Consider the following 21,292-nt stretch of genomic DNA (forward strand, 5'->3'; position numbering starts at 1 on the left):
CTCTGTTGGCAGTATTGCTAACTGTGGACCATATATCGCTATGTGGTTACACTTATCCCCCCAGTCAATTTGTATTCCATGCATGAACTGGTCAAAGTTGTTGGTTTTCTAGGTTTACCAACTGATCACTCAGAGATGGGTTACTACATGCTATGTGTTATCTTATTCTCTATATAGATATATACCACACCTGTAGGTTATTTCATTGGTTGCGATGTGTTCATACCCCCCTTTTTCTTTTTTTTCCTTTGTGCCATTTTTAAGTAGTGTGCTGGAAAATTTGATTTGATTTGCCTTTCTTGGTTTTCAAAGACCCTCCTGACGGCCGCGGCTGTGTTTGCTGCCTATATTGCGGTTGCCTACCTCACCCCCCATTAGGTTTGTCTGCCCCTTATAGTGGTCAGAACTTTAGTGCACTTCGTGCAGGTCCCGAGACCACTGTAACCCCCTCTCCCTCCCACCCCGTTACCCCCTATTCTTTGTATTTTTATAGCACAGGTACTTACTCTAAGTGGGACAGCACACAGTTCTTGTCATGACAATTAAGATATTATCACTCAACACGAAAGAGCTGAACTCTCCGACCAAGAGGTCCGTTCTACTAAACAATCTCCATAAGGCTAAATGCCATATGGCGTTTATACAAGAGACGCATTTCCGTCAAGATAAAATACCAAAGCTGAGAAACAGACAATTCGAACTTACCCATCATAGTCCCTCGCTGGATTCTAAATCTTGAGGGGTTAGTATCCTGATAGCAAGATCTATCCCCTGGGAACTAAGTGCTGTTAAGACTGACGCAGATGGTAGATTTCTCCTAGTGCAAGGGAAAATAGGCTAAATAGACAAAGCTCTGGCTATAGTGGAAGAATTTAGGGTTGGCACAATTATCATGGGTGGAGACTTTCACTGTGCTGCATCCACAAGCGGACACGTCCAGAGGACGTTCCCATCTACCTCTCTCGTTCCAAAAATGACTCAAGACGCTTCTCCATGATCAACAGTTGGTTGATGTTTGGAGGATTTATCACCCCAACACCAAAGATTATACCAAGTCTTACTCTAGAATAGACTATTTTCTTGTATCCCATTACATTATTACCTTCCTCAAATACAATCTTCAGATATCGGTGTTATCTCATTTTCGGATAATGCCCCCATATCTATTAAGATAAAGGTTACCAACGCTGTGGTGAAGTCTGCCACCTGGAGACCTAATGATCTGCTGGTGGAGCTGCCGGAACTCTCAGCAAAGCTAAGTGAGGAAATTCAATCCTTCTTCTCGATCAATAAAGATTCCACCGAGAACCTATTCCATGTATGGGAGGCCCATAAGTGTTACATCAGGGGCCTCCTTGTCCAACAGGGAAGCAGGTTGAAAAGGCAGAGGTCAGAAAAACTGAACTCCCTTCTGGAGGAAGTACACCAATTAGAGATCCGACATAAGGCCCAGCATGATAAACTTGGAGGCTCAGTTACTGAGCATTCGTAAGCAAATTAATGACCTGTACTGCAGTAAAGCTAAGTCCCAACACCTTAGGTGCCGTCAGTATTATTATGAACATTCAGGGCACTGCGTGAGAGCCCTGGCTAAAGTGATTAAGGTGAAGCAAGCAGGCCATGATGTACATTCCCAGTATCAAAAGACGCAGCGGAAAATAAGGTGCACGCTAACTGACATTTCCCAGTCCTTCCAATCTTTTTATTACCGCCTTCACAATCTCTCCCCAGGCTCTAGTGAGGGTCTTTTTATTCGTTTGCTTCTTCCTTTGGAGATACAATGTGTTTCTTAATCTGGCTTGAGGGGCACCTTGTCTTGTGCTTATCACATCCCTATCTCCATGTTGTTTGATGAAATGCCACTTTTTATGACAAAGTGGGAGGAGGAATTGGGTCATACATTCACAGCTCAGCAGATGGAGATGATGTTATACTTTGGCCACAAAGCCTCAGTCTGTAACAAATACCAAGAAATTAATTATAAAGTGGTTACCAGATGGTACAGGACACCTGTTCAGTTGGCAAAAATGTACACTCGGGTTGACCCCACCTGTTGGAGGTGCAAGAGGGCCCGTGGTACTCTACTACATTTATTTTGGGAATGCTCAAAATTGGCGACTTTATGGGAAGCTGTAGCAAAACTTACCCAAGACCGCACTTCCATTGACATACGTGGTAAACCTGAGATGGTAACATTACATATCACTGACATGTCCAAAAAAAGTTACAAGACATCTTTGCTGAGACATTTATTAAATGCTGCTAAAGCATGCATTCCCTCCCACTGGCTTATTAGGGTTAAAGACATACATCATATGGAAGACATGATGTCTACTGATTCTGGGACATCGGAGAAGTTTAATACTACCTGGTTCCATTGGATCCAGTTGATCACCACCCCTGCCATCGCTACCCTGTCCTCACAAGATTTGTAGATCCAAGTGGATCAAATTTAGTTGACCCTTAACTCTTGGCTGTGTCAAGGAATGGTTTGTTGGACAATGCTGCAGTACCTGTGCTACCCCCCTCCCCCTTTCTTCTTCTCATGCTCCCCCTCCCCCACCCTGTTTCACTCCCTCTTTTTTGACCCTTTTATAGTTGTAAAATGTTACTGAGATATCCTGGGTTACAGGTTTGGAAGTAATTTGTTTTTTTTTTTTTTATCCCACATTGTACTGTTTTTATGGCTTGTGTTAATTGAACGGTTTATCTTTTACTGTGGACAAAGATTACGCTGTTATATATTTTCTGTACCTGGTTATGTGGCATTAAAAAGTTATTTTTAAAATCCCAGTGCTGGTTTTCATTACACTACCCTTGCTTGAACATGATTATGGTGATGAACTAGGTGACAACAATGATGAAGAGTTTGAAAATGAAGAGGACTGTTCGTAATGGAATTGATCAGCATTAGTTGAGTGATTTGGCACTATCAAAGAAGGCTTCAGAACTCCTAGCATCAAGACTGCATGAGAAATCTTACTTGAAAAAGGAACAAAGGTATCACTTTCAAACTATAGAAATTGCATTTCTGCAGTACTTTAGAACCGACAGTGGCTGTGTATTGCCATACCTGGTTTGATGGAGGAATTGGGAATTCCAATCTATAATTCAACTGAATGGCGACTATTTATCGATAGCTCAAAGCGGAGCTTAAAGTGTGTCTTCCTTCACAATGGCAATATATTTAGGCCAGTCCCTATTGGTCATTCAGTTTCTCTTTGTGAAGAATATGCAGACATAAAGCAAGTCATTGAGTTGTTGCAATATCAACAACTCAATTAGGTCATCTGTGTTGACCTTAAAATAGTATGCTTCCTACTTGGTAAGCAACACAGATACACCAAGTATCACTGTTATCTGTGCATGTGGGACAGCAGAGCTCGTAAGAGGCATTGGGTGGAAAGGAATTGGCCTCCACGATCTGCCCTAAAACCAGGTGATTCAAACATTCTACATGAGCCACTTGTTGATAGATTATATGCCCGCCTCTGCACATGACACTGGGTCTAATGAAGCAGTTCGGTAAAGCTTTGCCAACTGAAGGAGACTGTTTCAAGTACCTCATTTTGGCATTTCCTAGCCTGTCATTTGAAAAAAATAAAGGCTGGTGTGTTTGATGGTCCACAGATTTGGCAGCTCATCAAAGATGAACATTTCATCAGGACAATGTCAGAAGTCAAAAAGAATGATTGGTTATCATTCAAAGCCATTGTCAAGGACTTTCTTGGAAACACACAAGCAAATAATTACACAGAAATTGGCCAGAAACTCTTGGGAGAGCTACTAAATGCTTGGTTCCAATATGAGCATCAAGGTGCATTTTCTGCATAGCCATCTTTCTAACTTCCTGGAAAACCTTAGTGCAGTCAGTGATGAGCAAGGTGAACGATTTCACCAAGATTTGAAGGTCATGGAAGGACAGTATAAGCGTAAATTTTTACCTTAACCGCTTACCCGAATTATTTTTCAAATGTTTTACTGTAAAAAAATGTCAGAGTAACAATGAACCCCTTGTATAACCAATAGAAATTTAAATATTTATATTTAAGTTAATAATTAAGTAACTTAAATATGTATTATTTAAGTTATTTCATTATTTTTTCATTGTATGTAAAATTTGTATGTTTTTTGACAAAAATGGAGGGTACCCTGTATCGTAAATACTGGGGTCATTTCTGGATTCACCACCCAAAAAAAAAAAAAAGCGTAAGATCTAAGTCAACAAAAAATGCGTTCCCTAGTGCAACCAAAAAAGAAAGTGCTAGCTGTGGCAATGTAGATATGTTCACAGAGGTGCAGGTAAATTTTGAGACCTTTTTGGAATATAATTGCATAATAGGTTTCCATTGCCCCATCGGCAATCTGTACTTATGAAACTGCTAATTTACCATCATATTGATCTTTACTTTTGGTACCTAACCTAGATGATCTATGTCCGTTTGGCTTCACTGGACAGGTGTCAGTTCTGGTCTGCGATGATAATACTTTAGAAGGTCAGCAAGCAGCTGATATTACGTTCTTAGATTAATTTTCTGATCTTCTCCCAAGGATGCCATCATATTTGTTCTTTCATTATTGAATGGAGCCGATATGAAACTGGAGAACTGGGAAAAAAAATATTTTGCATTACAGATCCATCCACACTCCGTCTGTATCATTGCCTGCTAACAAGTCCAAACTTTCTATTTTTCTCTAGCTATTTTTTAAAGTGGTAGTGGCAGACAGCACTAGGCACTCCTCTCTCTCCCCCCCCATGTGTTTACTATGTTATTGAGAATATTGGGGACCTCACCTGACTTAAATGTACATTTAGATTGGAATCTTTTCACCTCCAACGTCAAAAGCATCTCAAGTTTGCATAATATGTGAAGTGCCATACAAAAGCTTTATTTTTTTTTCCCCTAATCATGCCACGCAAACTGCCATGTATTGTAATAAGGACTACACTAAGCACCATTGGCATTGAACATGTCCGTGTAACAGAATTGTATCATTAGACCTGTGTGCAGAACACACAAAGACGCTTCAGGTTTTCTTCAGTGTGGCCATTACTTAGCATGGAACAACTTATTACCAAAAAGAAAATAGCTACATCTTGTATTAGCTCATAATGTGAGAGGGCATACACTTCTTTAGTTCATTACATTAAATGACGTAGATTGCTATAGGTCACACAAGGGCATATATTGCTTTTTTTTAACATAAATAGTGTACATTCCTTCAGATACTACATTGGCTCCATTTAATGTGCACCTGTACAGTTGACTACAGCTATGTTTACCTACAAATCTGGAACCAATGCCAATAATTTGTTTTTATATCATTTTTATTTCCCTGGTTCTTATCTACTGAACAGAGTATGATTACAGATATTCTATATTGTATTATAAAAGTCATTGTATAATGGTGTTTGTCAGTCATTTGCTTGATTTTATACCATCGCTTGGCATGCTCTGTTAGATGGGTTTGTATGTTATTGTGGGGTCAGATTATTATTAACTAACATGATTTATATAGCACCAACATATTATACACCACTGTACTTTAAATATGGTCAGATTTCTATATATTTTACATATTTAAATAAGGATGTTAGGAAGTAGATGCAGGATGTGTAGGTAAGCATTACAATCCTCATAGGCCACTTATTGGGCCAAAAAAAATTTTGTGTTGTTTGGTTATTGAACTTAAAACATATTTTAGTAGCTACTGGGGTGTTAAAAATCACCTGAAGGTAGCACAGGAGGACCGACAGGTAACAAAACCAGAAATTACGGCATGAAATCTCATGGTTGCGATTTCCAATAGTTCTAGAAAGCCATCTAGTAAATCAGTGCTTGATCAATGATATCACCAATAACATTCAATCCTTCGAGAACACAAGCTTTTGCATATCATCAGTTATATTTGGGGTACTGTTAGCTATGAGGGTCGCCTACTTGCCCTTTGCCATAAACTGCAATCAACCAAGGTGCCTGGCTGGGCAACCTCTCCCGTACACCCACGATCGATATCGCGGGTTAATGACCTGCCCTCACAGTATAGGGACGGCTTTTTTACCCATAGGCTGAGGGCAGACAGAGAAGGGCATCTTTGGCTTTACTCCATCAGCGCGTGCGACCTCCCCTCAATAAGAACGCCATCTCCATGCTCATATGGAGATCCAACACAAGCCCCCCTCAGCTGTTCCCAGCCGACTATACCTTCTGCACTGAGCCAACTTAATTACTTCCCTGCCAATCCCGATTACCTGAGCCTCAGCTAATCCCATATTTTATGCCAATTATACAAAGTATTTTTAGGTTGTTACCTGAATGATAGGAAACCAATATTAGGATTTCTTAAGCCACCATTCAATATTATGTTAGTCATCCCCTTTTTTGAACATTATACTTATGATCCGTTGTGACATACAGACCTTTTGAACAATATACCATACAGGTAGTCCCCGGGTAAAGGACATTCTGACATATGGACGTCTAGATACGAATGGGGATGGAGACTTGATGGGGGAGGTTCACATGACTTGCGGAAGAAGATTGTGGGTGAGCTTAAGGACTGAGCTCTTTCTGCAGCCTCTCATAACTCACAGCTCGCTCCAGAACTTAATAAATGTCCAGCCTGCATGAATTTTTTTTTTTTTTTCTTTGCTTGTGATTAACTCCATGCTGCCGAATAATCTGTTGAGACAAACATCTGTCCTAATTGCATTTATTAAAATAATGTACGTTTTGACTTGCATACAAAGTCAACTTAAGAACAAACCTACAGTCCCTAACCCAGGGACTACATGTATTCCAATTTATTGATACCTTGAACAACATATATTTCTTATAGAAGCTATTGGGAGCATTTTCAATCTCCAAGGAGCACCTCCCTCCTTAAAACAAATCCCCACAATGAAACAGTAAGTTTCTTTTTAATCTATATACGATATCAGCATACTACTTAACACCAACATATTATATATTTTCTGTACAATAGCATGATGCACATAACTAATGTATCACAACTGGAAATCCCACATCTCTACCTTTTAATTTTCAGTTTCACAATTTAATCTCAGCTCATCATTGCCACCAAATTTTTTTTATAACTATGTTGCTATGTGATAAAAAAAATTCATATGTACATTTGTATTATTCATGCTTACATGTTGTAAATACATATTTTTTTCCTAGAATATATCCTAAAATTTTTTGTTATATTTTGCTATACAGTCATTTAAACGGTTTCTGCGCATCCCCTGAAGCCTGTCAGCAAAAACGCGCCAGGACAAGACTCTTAACCATTCAGGGAATTCTATTGTCTAGCTATGCGGTCTCATATCTTATGAATTTAATAGGAAAGACCAAAAATCAATTAGGTGTATTATACTTATGTAAGGAAGTTACCTTTTCAACCAATTGTAATCGCACAATATCGTTTGATTTGCCGCACAAAACCCCAGCTTTCTTTTGTTGTTTATTATTTAAGGAAAATAGTAAAAACAAACAGAATGCAACCACTTCTATATAATACCACAAGGACAATTTGGGGATACAGGAAAGGAAACCATTCACTAACACGACATCTATAACAAAACCTGAACATACAAACAATTGTTTAGAATAGTGTGTTCAAAAAAGTGAATAAAGCTCAAAATGTTTATAATAGCTTTTATTTCTATACATGCAAATGCATTGCACATTTGATTTTGAGCTATTACTCTGAACACAACTGTATGTCTGAAAACCTGTAACAGGATGCTGACCAAGTTGGAATAGGAATCCGGGATCCCTTAGCAGCCTAAAAGCAGAGGGGGCCTGCAGAACTAGAACTCAGATTGTTTTTAGTGAAGTCATATCTAATGCAGGAGGGTCCAAGAAAGAAGCACCCACTGTTCAGGCAGAGCGCACCCAAGTACCGGCAACGTGGAACCTCCAAGAACTGCACAAGGACCGTTAACTTTAACTAGAGCCCTCCACAAAACCTGTTGTATATTTCAACTAAAGCAGAAACAAGCGTAGGAGTGGAAACAACCCTGTTAGCAATAGCTGAACATTTTCAGGATTACTGGCCAAGTATTTAATCTCCCCCCACTGAATGCAAGCTCACCCTTATACAAAGAAAAGGCTCTTGGGAGGACAGATTGTTTAGTTTCTAGACTTTCTAGGGGCTTAAAAAGGGATTTTTAAATTATAGAGCAGAAGACTGACTCATTAGGGACAAGTTCATTAGGCACTGAATGAAGTATTCCTGGGCAGAAGCCAGTAAAAGTTTAAGAAAATAAGTAAGATTTTGCCGTGGAAGGTATGAACGAACACTGCCCCCAGGTCTGCTATTAGTCCTGTGATCTGTCAAATGTGACTTGAGTAAAATTAGAAAAAAAACTGTTGGAAAGAGAAGATTAAGGGGTATCATGATATACCCAAGTGAAGAGAATAAGTACAACCTGTAGTGTAACAGCTGAGGGCAAGATTTTAAAATACAGATATTCATGCTGGCAGGTTGTGTGCTGCAGACAGCTCTTTCAGGCTTGAGTGCAAGTTGGGGATGCATGCGATTGCAGGTCTTACCCCTCTGTGTCTAGAACCAAACAGCCTGTATCTGTGTGGCAGGGAAAACTAGGCTCAGTGTAGAAGGCAAAACCTTAAGTACTCACAGATAGTTGCAGATCAGAGTGTAGGATTGTTGGCTGAATATCCGCATGGCCCTGTAGAGCTAAAGCAGCAACTGCTGTGAAGGAGAACAGGACAATCCACTTCAATGACGACTTTAGCTCTTAGTCAAACAGTATTAGCCCCTTATGTGGCCAAAGCAGTGGAATGCTGGACAATGTCAAATGGGTGCCTAGCGACCTAACTGGGTAGCCCTGTGCTAAAGCCTAAGCAGCTTACTTGTTTAAATGAGTCTTCGTAGAGAGCAGGTGCAACAGCAATGCCATCAGATCCGGACCCGAAAGCACTCGCTCAGCATAATTAAATCTTGAAAAGAAAAAAAAAATATATAAATCACAACTATGATCCTGTCATATCCTCTTTTTACTACCACTTAATACAGTTTAAGACACTCCCAGCCCGGACAGGATAACTTTCATTTACCAACCCTGCAGTCTTATGACCCACACCAGTCTGCTACAGAAGCATGCAGTGGTGCCATGCTCATTGGCAGCTCAACAAGCCTTTCAGCACTGTATTGTGGTGCAGATACCAAAAAACTGTAAGCTTGACTTTTGGACAGCCAAGCAAAATGAATGGACTGCCATTAAGTAACATGCTATTGTACATGCATTTTACATACCACAAGTTACTTGTGAATAGGGCCTCAGGCTTAGGCCAATAACATAGTAGTAGTGTACCTCAACTATTAGCATAATACAATGGACCAGATCTGGGGCCACATGAGTTTATAGCTATAAGCAGGAACAAAAAAAACAGCAGCCTACAATTATTTTATTGATGAGAAGTAGTTTGGTCCTTAAATATTTGGACAGACAACTTTTTTCGACTTTTGGTTCTGTACGTCAGCACAATTAATTTTAAATGAAACAACTCAGATGCAGTTGAACTGCAGACTTTCAGCTTTATTTCAGTGGGTTTAATTAGAAAAGATAGCATAAAATGTAAGGAACCAACATTTTTTTTTTTTTTTTTTTTTTTTACACAATCACATCATTTCAGGGGCTCAAAACTAAATTTGACAAATTAAAAAGCTAAAAATAAAATGTTCATTTCTAATACTTGGTTGAAAACCCTTTGCTGGCAATGACAGCCTGTAGTCTTGAATACATGATCACCAGATGCTGGGTTTCCTCCTGTTTAATGCTCTGCCAGGTTTTTACTGCAGCGGCTTTCAGTTGCTGTTTGTTTGTGGGCCTGTCTGAAGTTTAGTAATCAACAAGTGAAATGCATGCTCAATTAGGTTCAGATAAGGTGACTGACTTGGCCATTAAACAATATTCCACTTCTTTGCTTTAATAAACTCCTGGGTTGCTTTGGCTGTATGTTTTGGGCCATTGTCCATCTGTATTATGAAATGCCTCCCAATCAATTTGACTGAAATTAGCTGGAGTTGAGCAGACAGTATGTCTCTGAACACTTCAGAATTCATTCAGCTGCTTCTGTCCTGTGTCACATCATGGATAAACACTAGTGTCCCAGTGCCACTGGCAGCCATGCAGACCCAAGCCATCACACTGCCTCTGCTATGTTTTACAGATGATGTGCTATGCTTTGGATCATGAGCTGTTCCACGCATTTTCCATACTTTTTTTTTTCATTCTGGTTGATCTTGGTTTCATCTGTCCAAAGAATGTTTTTCCAGAACTGTGCTGGCTTTTTGCACCTTGCAGTGCACCCTCTATTTACTTTCATGCAGTCTTCTCTTTATGGTAGGACTTGGATATCTATACGCCTAGAGAGTGTTGTTCACTTGGTAGGCTGATGTGAAGGGGTTTCTCTTCACCATGGAAATGATTCTGCGATCATCCACCACTGCTGTCTTCCGTGGACGTCCAGGTCCTTTTGGCGTTGCTATGCCCCTAAAATAAAGTGATTGTGTTAAAAAAAAAAAAAAAGGCTTTAGTTCCTCACATTTTTATGCAATCTTTTTGTTAAACTCACTGAATTAAAGCTGAAAGTTTGCAGTTCAAATGCACCTGAGTTGTTTCATTTAAAATTAATTGTGGTAATGTACAGAAGCAAAATTAGAAAAATGCTGTCTCTGTCCAAATATTTACGGACCTAACTGTATATTTTAGAGATGAACATCAAGACAACAGGCCCCAGAAGACAGTTATTTCCAGCTATTAGGGTGCGGAAATGTTGGTGGATTCTCCACTGCATCAACGAGCACAAATTGCTTAGACAAGATGCCTAATAAAAGACCTCTGAATATTGGATGGCACACATGACATTTTGTACAAAGACAAATGGAAACTTAAATTTGCACATTTTTAAATTTTATGTAATGATTATAAATAAAAAAAAAAAAAAAAAAAAAAAAAACTTGTCCGTCTTTTTTCATATTTTTTATTGGGTAATATAAAAGGTAAACAGTGTTAAAACTACTACAATATCTTTCCACATCCATAGCCTACAAACCCACAAATAACCTATATATATAATTTTTTTGCCTATACTCCATTTTTACCTTTTTTTTTAGCCTTACCTATTATAGCAAAATGTCCATTCTAAACAGTTTCTTCACACTAAATAGCAACTATATGTGGAGGGAAGGATCTAGTAATAATGGAAAAGAGGCAGGTACAAAGTACTTTGTAGTGTTATTGTAATTTATAATCAAGTTTATAAGAGAATTAAGGTCCATGGATACTCCAGGCACCCACAGTTCCCATTTTGTAGACGTTCTTCTAGCTGTAGATGCCCACAAGACATTGCTTTACAATGTATTCCGAGGACCTTTAGCTTTGAAGGTGATCACCAACATGTCGTCAAAGCAATATTCTTCTGTAACATATAAAAACACTAACTTAGAAACTAGATCCCAAAAATGTTCTAAAAAAATAATCAACTTTGATATACAAAAAAAACAGTCATCGTAGGTTTTATACAAAGGTTTTAAACAATTTTCGTTTTTCAACCAGCTTTGTTAGTGGGTTCAGCGCAGTGTCTTTATTTTTAATATAATTCTTATTTTTCCCCCCAGAACAGTAGTATAAAAAGAAAAAGAATCATAGAAAGAATCCTTGCTGGTCTTAAGAATGACGATAATATGGAATCCTCTAAAACAAGACACACAAGGGTTCCTTAGAGAATAAGAAAAAAAAAAAAAAAAAGTCAACAGTTTATTTCAACAGAGGATGCATTTTCCAGTCTACTCCAAATAAACTTGATTTACTAACATCACTAGAAAAAAATTCATTATAAACTGTACAAAAAAAAGAAAAAATGGTTTTAACAATAGAATCCTCAGCAGGATTATTTGATAGAAAAGAAAGGCTTTAAGGAGCAGCATTCGAGTATGGCCAGAGGTTTCTTTGGTTTGGTCTAATATACAAGCAGTGACATCTTAGACAGAATTAATTTTTGTTAATTAAGAAACCTGCACATTTGAAGACGCATGGCAAAAGAATGTTATGCAAGCAGGATTTGTTTACCTCAGGATACATTACTGCCTCTAGATGTGAATGTTCAAATGTTATATTAGGACCAACATCTTAATGTTTCTATTCTTAGTGTCAACTAAGGAAGCACTTACAGCTTACAAGGCTCTATCCCTTTGCATTGCAGCTATACCTTCTACTTTAATCACTTGAGAGACAGTACAGGGACTTAGAATCTGCCACAAGCAAGTGTGTCCACAGCAGCAGGCAAAATCTGAGGGGTCAGGAGTCGAAGACAGAATCTTGTTTCATGCTGCAAATAGAGGGCACAGCCTGAGACAAGGTCACATTACATCATGGAAGACCCTTATGCAAATCACCATCTGGATGTCTAACACCGAATAACACGGCTAAAATGTAAAGAAATTTGCCAATTTACTCTTTTAGTAAATAGTTTTAGTTATAGCTTAAATGTATCCTGTGCTGGGGAAAGTATAAGAGAGATTCTGAACTTGCTAACTTTACTGTTTGTAAGGTTGATCCAATGGTGATATTTTGGAGTCACTGATCTGAAACTGGTATAAATATATGCATTTCTGACTTGTTTCAGCCCAGTGACTGAAAATTCTAGAAACCATAAACCCAGGCAATTGTAGAAGGCTGCTAACTATTGCAGCACACATCTGTCTCCGTAAACAATTGTGATCCTGTTGATGGTAACCAGAACAGTGAAACTAATAATGGATAATCTAATCCAAAACTTTAAAGTACTTCTACAGTGCGTTTGTTGAGGTATTAGCTACAACCCAAACTTGTAGGTTGGTTGTATTTGTAGGTTGGTTATATTTGTAGGTTGTGTATAATTAAAAGCATTTGATCTGTTATATTTAAAATGCTTCCTATTTCATTAACCTTTAATAAACATGAAAATTAAAAGGAACTCCCCCGGTGGGTGCAATTGCATAGCTGGACTCTCGTACCAGACAAGTAGATGGAAAAACATGGTGTTTTAAGAGGCTTTTTTCAGGGACATGCTTGAATCTAAATTATTTCATACGTATGCACTTTAAAAGGGTAGGAAAGGAAACCTGGATCTCTTACTTTCTCCACAGTACATAAAAGTGAATTACAATTAGTTGTAGCAAAATAAAGGGGGCCACACTTATCTAAAAAAAATGTTCTGTAACATACAGCGAGCAATGCTTTTAAAACTGCATTAATTGTAAATCAAGCTCAATGCAGTCTGAAAAAAAATTGGAAGTGATGGAGAAAGCATTGGCCACCAAATCAATAACATCATAATTGTAATGCTTTAATCAAAATGGCCTGGAACCTGACTTGACTGTGCAGCTTTCACTTCACCAATTTAAAATCATTCCACCTAGAAAATGAAGTATCCCTATTAATGGAAGCAGAGGTTATCCAAGTGAGGAACCATAACCCTACTTCTCTGCTATGGGTGTGGAAAAGCGCCCATGAGTCGATAACGGCTTCAAGTAGAAGAATAGTCTGTTTCATAACTAAGTTTTAGCTGTAGCCCAAATCCTACCAAAAAGGCATTTGTTACATGAATCCATGTGTAAACAGGCTTACATAACCTTCATGCTATTTCAAACCGCTACTAAGAGACAAATGCAGTTTTGCACCAAGCTATACACAAAAAGGTCACATAAAAATCCTTTATGTGTTATGTTTTTAGTCTCCCCTAAGCCATGATGGGAAGTATTGCTGATCTTCGCTATCAAAATCTGCAGAATAGTCACTTTATCAGTATCGCATTATTACACTGGTAAACATCTTGTAGAACATCTGCATATATCGAGGATTAGTATATAAAAAAAAAAATTATATATATATATATATATATATATATATATATATATATATATATGAACTAGAGTTGGCATGACCAGTCACAGTACCTTGTGCAAGGATGATTAGCACCTTTATAAACATTTGAAAAAAAAAATTTTGCAGCAAAAATTATGATTTTACTTGTGCTCACTTTATTAGCTTGAAGAAAAATAAGATCCAAAAGGGGGTGCACAATAACAAAAGGCAGCACAATAACTCCCTAAGAAAATGCCACATTATGCAGGGTAAAATACTCAATCAAGTGAAGAGGAATAGAGAAAAAAAAGAAAAAAAAAACCCATAGCATCTCCCTTGCAGTGTAGAGCCTACAATATATTGGTCTGACAAACTTTGAAAGCTGCTCAGATACCAAAAAGATTTTCATTGCAATTTGTTCTGGCAGCAATTTAAGGCATCAAAAAAAAAAAAAACAACATGGGGCTAGCAGCAGTGGCCAATTTTTTAATGTTTATGACAGCCCTTTCCCCCCATCAATGACATCTGCTCTTTTTTATCAGAGGCTAGCCTAAGCAGAGATTCTCTCTTCCAGCACTAGCAGGAATCCCAAGGTGTACTATTAAACCATTACACAGCCACACAAGAGCACAAGGATTTGTTTGTTTAGGTATAGCTCAAATGCTAGTACCATATCTGATGACACCATGTTCATCGTTGTGTCTAAATGATCTTTAAAGCTAGAAGGAATGGCACTTTGGATAAATAGGTAGAAATGCATTTTTAATAATAATTCAAAAACAAAACAAAACATGGTGTTATGAACAAGTCCATATCCTATAGCTACAGATATAAACTCCCTGCTTATTAATAAATCAGCAAATCTACTTTTTGACCCCAGACAAGCACCCGCATTTATCAGTCCTGAGGACTCATTTTGTTCCACTGCTTTACTTAAAACAGTGCTGAAAATCTAGAAATCCCCATACTTCTAAAACTCAAGCAGTATTGCAGCACTCATGGGACCACAGCTACAAAACTGAAAAAAAAAAAAAAAAAAAAAACATCACACCAAAATACAGCTTAAACAATACATAAAAATTTAATATTTAAAACAAAAAAAAATAATTCTATGCCATTTTGGTTTAATGGATATTATGTGTTATTAAAGATTTTTGCTTTTCTGTATGAATTGACTAGAGTAAAAAAAAAAATTGACAGAAAACCAAAGCCAGCCAGCCCAAAATACTACAGATGTTATATGGCTTAATGTGTACGATTGTCAAAAGAGGGTAACCAAAAACCATTCAAACCTAAACAATAGTGTTTCCAAAAATCTGAAGAAACTAGTAATGAGCCAATGGTCCAATACTAATGCAGACTAGTTATGAGTAGTGCAATATTTGCGTGGAGGTCTCCGCCAAGCAATGAAAGCTAGACCAGTGTAAAAAGACTTAAAACACAAAAGGTATATACAAGCCCCAAAAGCTGTTAGCACCAGTTCTGGACTGATGGCATCCATTTGTGCACCCCTGCCATAACTCTAGAGTTTTCTACTGCTCAGTTAGAGCAGCTAGATGGAACCAAATGGGGGAAATCTTTTTGTTTTACATCAAAAGGCAAAATGTGTTTCTCTCTCTTCATAAAACTGTAAAACCACGGTTTAAATATTTTGCAACTGAAAATGTATTTTGATGAAAGCTATAATCAGTGTTCCTACATGTATCCTTTGAGTACAAATACACACATTTTTCTTAGTATTTACCATTCATGTTACATGAAGACTCCTTGGCATTTACATGGATCAGGAGAAAGAGCAGACATGGAACATATTAAGTCATGGAACCAGCATTGTAGCAGACTGTTCAAGAAACCAGACATGTTGGATTTCTGTAATCCATATGAAGGCATGTTATCTAACACTGCAAGGCAGTTCTGAGGTAGGGTTTAAAACATTGTATAACTAAAACAGATGGAACTCACATTATCCGCATCTAGTTTCTGCTGTATATATATATATATATATAAAAAAAAAAAAAAAAAAAAAAAAAAAAAAGGTTTTTAAAATATGTGTAAATGCCAGGAATTTGAATCCCTTCCAACACTTCTCAAGAAAATCCAAAACTTGTGGGGCTACCTCAGAGGGCTTTACTAAACACAAATAAAATAAACATGTATCTAGTACTAACTCACTAAACGCACACACATTGAACCCAAATATCCATCACAGATACCTCATTACTTAATAAAAGCTTCCTTCTATCCACAATCATTGAGAAACCCTGATCAGTAGAGAAAGGTTGGCGCAAAAACTCCTGTAAAAAATGTGTAAGAACAGTAAATGAAAAAAAATATATATGCTGCCAAACAAAAAACAAAACTCTGTAGCTCAAAAATTTCTTGTAAAAAAGTTGACAAAATTAATTATAGGTACTTAATATGTCTTCCCACCCGTTGCCCTGATTAGCACTGCCAAGGAAGGCAAAAACTAACAGAACAACGGAAACAATCATCATAAAATGGTACAGTAATAGAGATAGCTAGACCAAGAGGGAGCTGTGTCTCCTGGGAAGAGTTCTGCTGAGAGGTCTAGTGACTGGTCATGCAGCTCAGTGTCAGGAATAATGGTTGTATGGTGAGAGAGGGTGCTCGATGCCATTCTGAAAATGGTGCTGACAGTGGGATAGATATTCGGCATAGCTCATTGTCATCTTCTCACTACGGTATCTGTGGAAAAGACAGACATGCATGTAATAAAACAATGCTACAGCAGACAGCACTTCTGTGCCCTGGTGTGTCTTTGCTTAGACGGCTTAACCCCCTTCCCACATTCAACTAAAGTGGCATACTTTTAAAGCAAATAAAGCAATATACAAAGGTGTTCAGCCATTTTCAGTAGTTTAAAAACACATGAACTAAAAAAAAACAAACAAACCTGTAGTAAATATTTGTTTAATTTCTAAACAAATATATACATACACATACCTGGTAGCACTAATTAGTGGGTGTTTAATGTCAACATTTTACACAGCTCTTTAAAAAGCCCATGGTTATGTCACTGTCTTCAGAGGAGTTTACAATCTAAAGTCCCTGCAATAGTCATGTCTAATACAGTCCAAGGTCAATTTATGGGCAGAAGACAATTGGCCTATCCATATATTTTTTCGGGATGCTCATGTTCTCTTCCACCACTTAAGCCAATACTGTAGGCTCTGAAATACTCAGATGGGAAATTTTAAAAATGTGGTTAAAGAACGAAAGTTTACAAACTTGTACAAGGAAGACATTTTAAAAGAAAACTTGATTCAGATCAGTAAGCTGATTTGCCTATAAAATCCCCAGTGCACAGAAACAGCTTGGCAACTAATGAAGTTGATGATTGTAGGTCAGGTCAGGGCAGGACAAGGGAAGCCCCAGTGAAACCAAAGCTGGAGAACATAGGCTTATAAAGGATATGCACAAAGTGTACAGGCCGGTCGCCAACTTCTGCATAAAGCTCTAATTCCCTCTGTGAACCACTACATTATATATGTATATGTCTAATGGATCAATACTGTTTACAAATTTTCAGCATATGCAATACATAAATACATTCTTTGTGGCCCATTACAGTATGCATACATAAGTCTGGTAGATATGACATGATTGTGTGCCTGCATAGTAATCTTTTGTGCAGTAATAAAATGTGTTGCCAAAATACCTCTGAAACACACATGGCAAGAATATATGCAGCCTTGTGATTTACAGTTTATAGAGAATATGTTTTCCTGAAGGAAAGACATGGCAGCTCCTGACAAATTACAACGGGCAGTGCTAAAAAGCAAATGACTCCACAGGGAAAGCTACAGGAAGTTTCCAGCACTTTTGGAGGCTTAAGTGCTGTCATGCAGGAGCCTGTAGTTGTACTTAAACGAAAAGAAACAAATGTACACAACGAGGAGCAAACTTTTTAAAAGTCCAGTCTCTAAACCATTTACAGCCCAAACACCTTATTTCTGGATGGTAAGGAAAGGTAAGCAGATCTGGTCTGGCTTTTGTTCCACTGCAATAATTAACATCTACTTCTTTTCCCAAAGTTGGATTGATCCCCAGGACCAGAACAAAGAAGATTATTTTTCAAGTGGAACACAGACCAGGCTTTGTTTTCTTAAGACTGCGCTCTGCATTTGTACTTTCTCCATCCAGCCATGCTGGTCTTGGGCAAAAATCTAGCATCTATGTACATCAGTATTCACAACATTTATCTAGGTTGCGTATGTAGCTATAAAGGGAAGTGTTCTAGTTCACAGAAGAGAAATAAGTCTTAAAGCCTCGGGATTTCAAGTTTACTGCACAAGAAAACCAAAAAACCTAATTTTGTCTAAGTTTGTCATACCTGGTCAGTTTAATAGTTTTCCTGAAGTCATTACTGATTGCAGCTTTGTATCCACCTTTCCTCAATAAGGAATCAATAGTGTCTATGTGGTCCCAACCTGCAACACAAAATGCAAAAGACGGCGTTTGCAGGTCTGAACATTCTTTAGAGATTCTATTTTACTTAAACTTTGCTAGTTTTGGGGTGGAGAAGGGTTAGGACTGAAAGTTTTACTGCTATGCAATTAGAGATATTTAAGCGTTCTTCACTGCAGAGGACAATTTTACAAGACATCAAGGGAAGGAAAGTCTGCAATCTATCTGACATTTCACCCTTCTCTACCGTTTGTGGTGCTGTTGAAATTGGTGTAACTCTTTCTAATGGAGACCAATTTTAAACAAACCTCAGTGAAAAGGAAAAAAAAATGTTTTGGCTGCATATACACTTTGATGAGTGCAATAACCGTCATCAGCAAACCATCCTAGCACTGTTTTATGAAAATGGGAAAGATTTACAATTGGTCTCAGAAGGCAATTTCACACTATTCTTGTGCTATGGACAATTTTTAATTCAAACACATAATTCACAGTTTATAGCATATATTATGGAAGAGGAGACCCTATGCCACTACCTGATTAACAATATCTAGGTCTATTTAACAGGGGTTCAAACTGCTTTTCTAAATACTTATATACCAGGCAGATCTTTAAAGTGGAATAAAAAATAAAATAAAATTGCAAGCAGGCAGGTTGCTTATCGCAGAAGGGACATGTTATCATTTAGAGGAATGCTAAAAAGTGTGTGGTACTCAGCCCCTGAAGACTGGAGTTGGATACCTCTAACTTCAGCAATACAACTTTCTTGCATAACGTGGGGCACTGCAGCCAACCATGGCTACATATGGATGATTAATATAAGGGTCATGACATACAGTTAGGTCCATAAATATTTGGACAGACAGTTTTGGTTCTGTACATTACCACAATTAATTTTAAATGAAACAACTCAGATGCGGTTGAATTCAGTGGGTTGAACAAAAAGATTGCATAAAAATGTGGGAAACTATAAAGCCTGTGTTTTTTTTTTTTTTTTTTTTTTTTTTTTTTTTACACAATCACCTAAAAGTAATTGGACAATTGCCTCAAATGCCATTTCATGGGCTACTGTAGGCAATAGCTTTGTTATGCAAATAAAAGGTCTGGAGTTGATTTGGGGGAGCTTATATGTAGAAGATTTTGCTGTCAAAAGACAATATGCGGTCAAAGAAGCTCTCCATGCAGGTGAAACAAGCCATCCTCAAGCTGCAATAACAGAAAAAAACATTCCGAGAAATTGCTAAAATATTAGGAGTGGCAAAATCTACAGGTTGGTACAACATGAGAAACAAACAAAGCACTGGTGAACTCAGCAATGCCAAAAGACCTGGACGTCCACGGAAGACAACAGTGGTGGACAACAGCCAACCAAGTAAAAAAAACACTCTCCAGAAGTAGGTGTATAGATATCTAAGTCTATCATAAAGAGAAGACTGCATGAACATAAATACAGGGGGTGCACTGCAAGGTGCAAGCCATTCATAAGCCTCAAGAATAGAAAGGCTAGATTGAACTTTGCTCAAAAACATCTAAAAAAGCCAGCAAGGTTCTGAAAAAACATTCTTTGGACAGATGAAACCAAGATCAACCTTTACCAGAATGATGGCAGGAAAAAAGTATGGAGAAGGAGTGGAACAGTTCATGATCCAAAGCATACCACATCACCGGTAAAACATGACGGAGGCAGTGTGATGGCCTGGGCATGCATGGCTGCCAGTGGCACTGGGAAACTAGTGTTTATCCATGATGTGACACAGGACAGAAGAGGCCGAATGAATTCTGAGGTGTTCAGAGACATACTGTCTGCTCAAATCCAGCTAAATGCAGTCACATTGATTGGGAGGTGTTTCATAATACAGATATACAATGACCCAAAACATACAGCCAAAGCAACCCAGGAGTTTATTAAAGCAAAAAAGTGGAATATTCTTGAATGGCCAAGTCAGTCACCTGATCTGAACCCAATTGAGCATGCCCACAAACAGCCAGCAACTGAAAGCCGCTGCAGTAAAGGCCTGGCAGAGCATTAAAAAGGAGGAAACCCAGCATCTGGTGATGTCCATGTGTTCAAGACAACAGGCTGTCATTGCCAACAAAGGGTTTTCAACCAAGTATTAGAAATGAACATTTTTTTTTTAAACCTTTTAATTTGTCTAAATACTTTTGAGCCCCTGAAATGAACTGATTGTGTTAAAAAAAGGCTTTAGTTCCTCACATTTCTTATGCAGTCTTTTTGTTCAACCCACTGAATTAAAGCTGAAAGTCTGCAGTTCAACTGCATCTGAGTGGTTTCATTTAAAATTAATTGTGGTAATGTAGAGAAACAAAATTAGAAAAAAAGTTGTCTGTTTAAATATTTATGGAGTTAACTGGTAGTATTGGCAACATAAAAAAAAGGTTTGCAGTAGAATGGAACAATGATAAAGGAAAATGATCAGTAGAGATTGTAGACACTGCATGTAGATTTTGCATACCATCCTTTTAAAATCACAAGAACAGCAACTTTAATTTTTGCAGTCTTAACATACATACATCTGCTAAAAATGTGGAAAGCTCTAAAGTTTACATTAACAGCATGACAAGATTTTTTTAGTAAAGTAATACAAATGTTACAGTACAAAATTGTCAGCTAGAAAGGCTACATTAACCTTCCAATATACTTAGCTTACTGTTACTATTCATGATGTTAACTGGTTGGTTTTGACCCATGTCTTAAATCAGCCATAAAATACCTTCAAAACAATTATTTTTTATCCAATTTGTTTCTTACCTCTTGGTTACCTTGTTAGGCTTCCTTATCTATGAAAAGATTGGTTTGATTATTTTTGGTGTGACCCCCCTTGGCCTTTCTTTGATAGCATACCTCTCGTTTTTATTAAAAAAAAAAAAAAAAAAAATGGTAAAATGAACCTCAAGAGAATCATATAAGTAAATAAAAGGTTGTTATGTTACCAGACTATTACTGAGGGGTAAAAAAAAACACAT

At 37.7% G+C, this 21,292-nt stretch overlaps 1 protein-coding gene across 4 annotated transcripts in view; it reads right to left on the bottom strand.

Moving 5' to 3' along the window:
* The window catches only part of LOC140342803 (nuclear protein AMMECR1-like), a 108,813-nt gene that overhangs the window by 55,603 nt on the left and 31,918 nt on the right, over positions 1-21,292 (bottom strand). Inside the window, exons 5-7 of one of the 4 annotated variants that reach the window (XM_072429150.1) lie at positions 18,234-18,330; positions 8,883-8,969; positions 4,255-4,607 (exon numbers count right to left, since the gene is read on the bottom strand). In XM_072429150.1, coding sequence (XP_072285251.1) covers positions 4,559-4,607; positions 8,883-8,969; positions 18,234-18,330 — 233 coding nt within the window. In that variant the 3' untranslated portion in view covers positions 4,255-4,558. Of the gene's footprint in view, positions 1-4,254; positions 4,608-8,882; positions 8,970-11,005; positions 11,454-15,951; positions 16,586-18,233; positions 18,331-21,292 lie in introns of those variants that run through there. The other 3 variants (XR_011923160.1, XM_072429152.1, XM_072429151.1) reach the window with 3 other exon arrangements.

This window comes from Pyxicephalus adspersus, chromosome W, assembly GCF_032062135.1.
Source record: "Pyxicephalus adspersus chromosome W, UCB_Pads_2.0, whole genome shotgun sequence".
Lineage (NCBI taxonomy): Eukaryota > Metazoa > Chordata > Amphibia > Anura > Pyxicephalidae > Pyxicephalus > Pyxicephalus adspersus.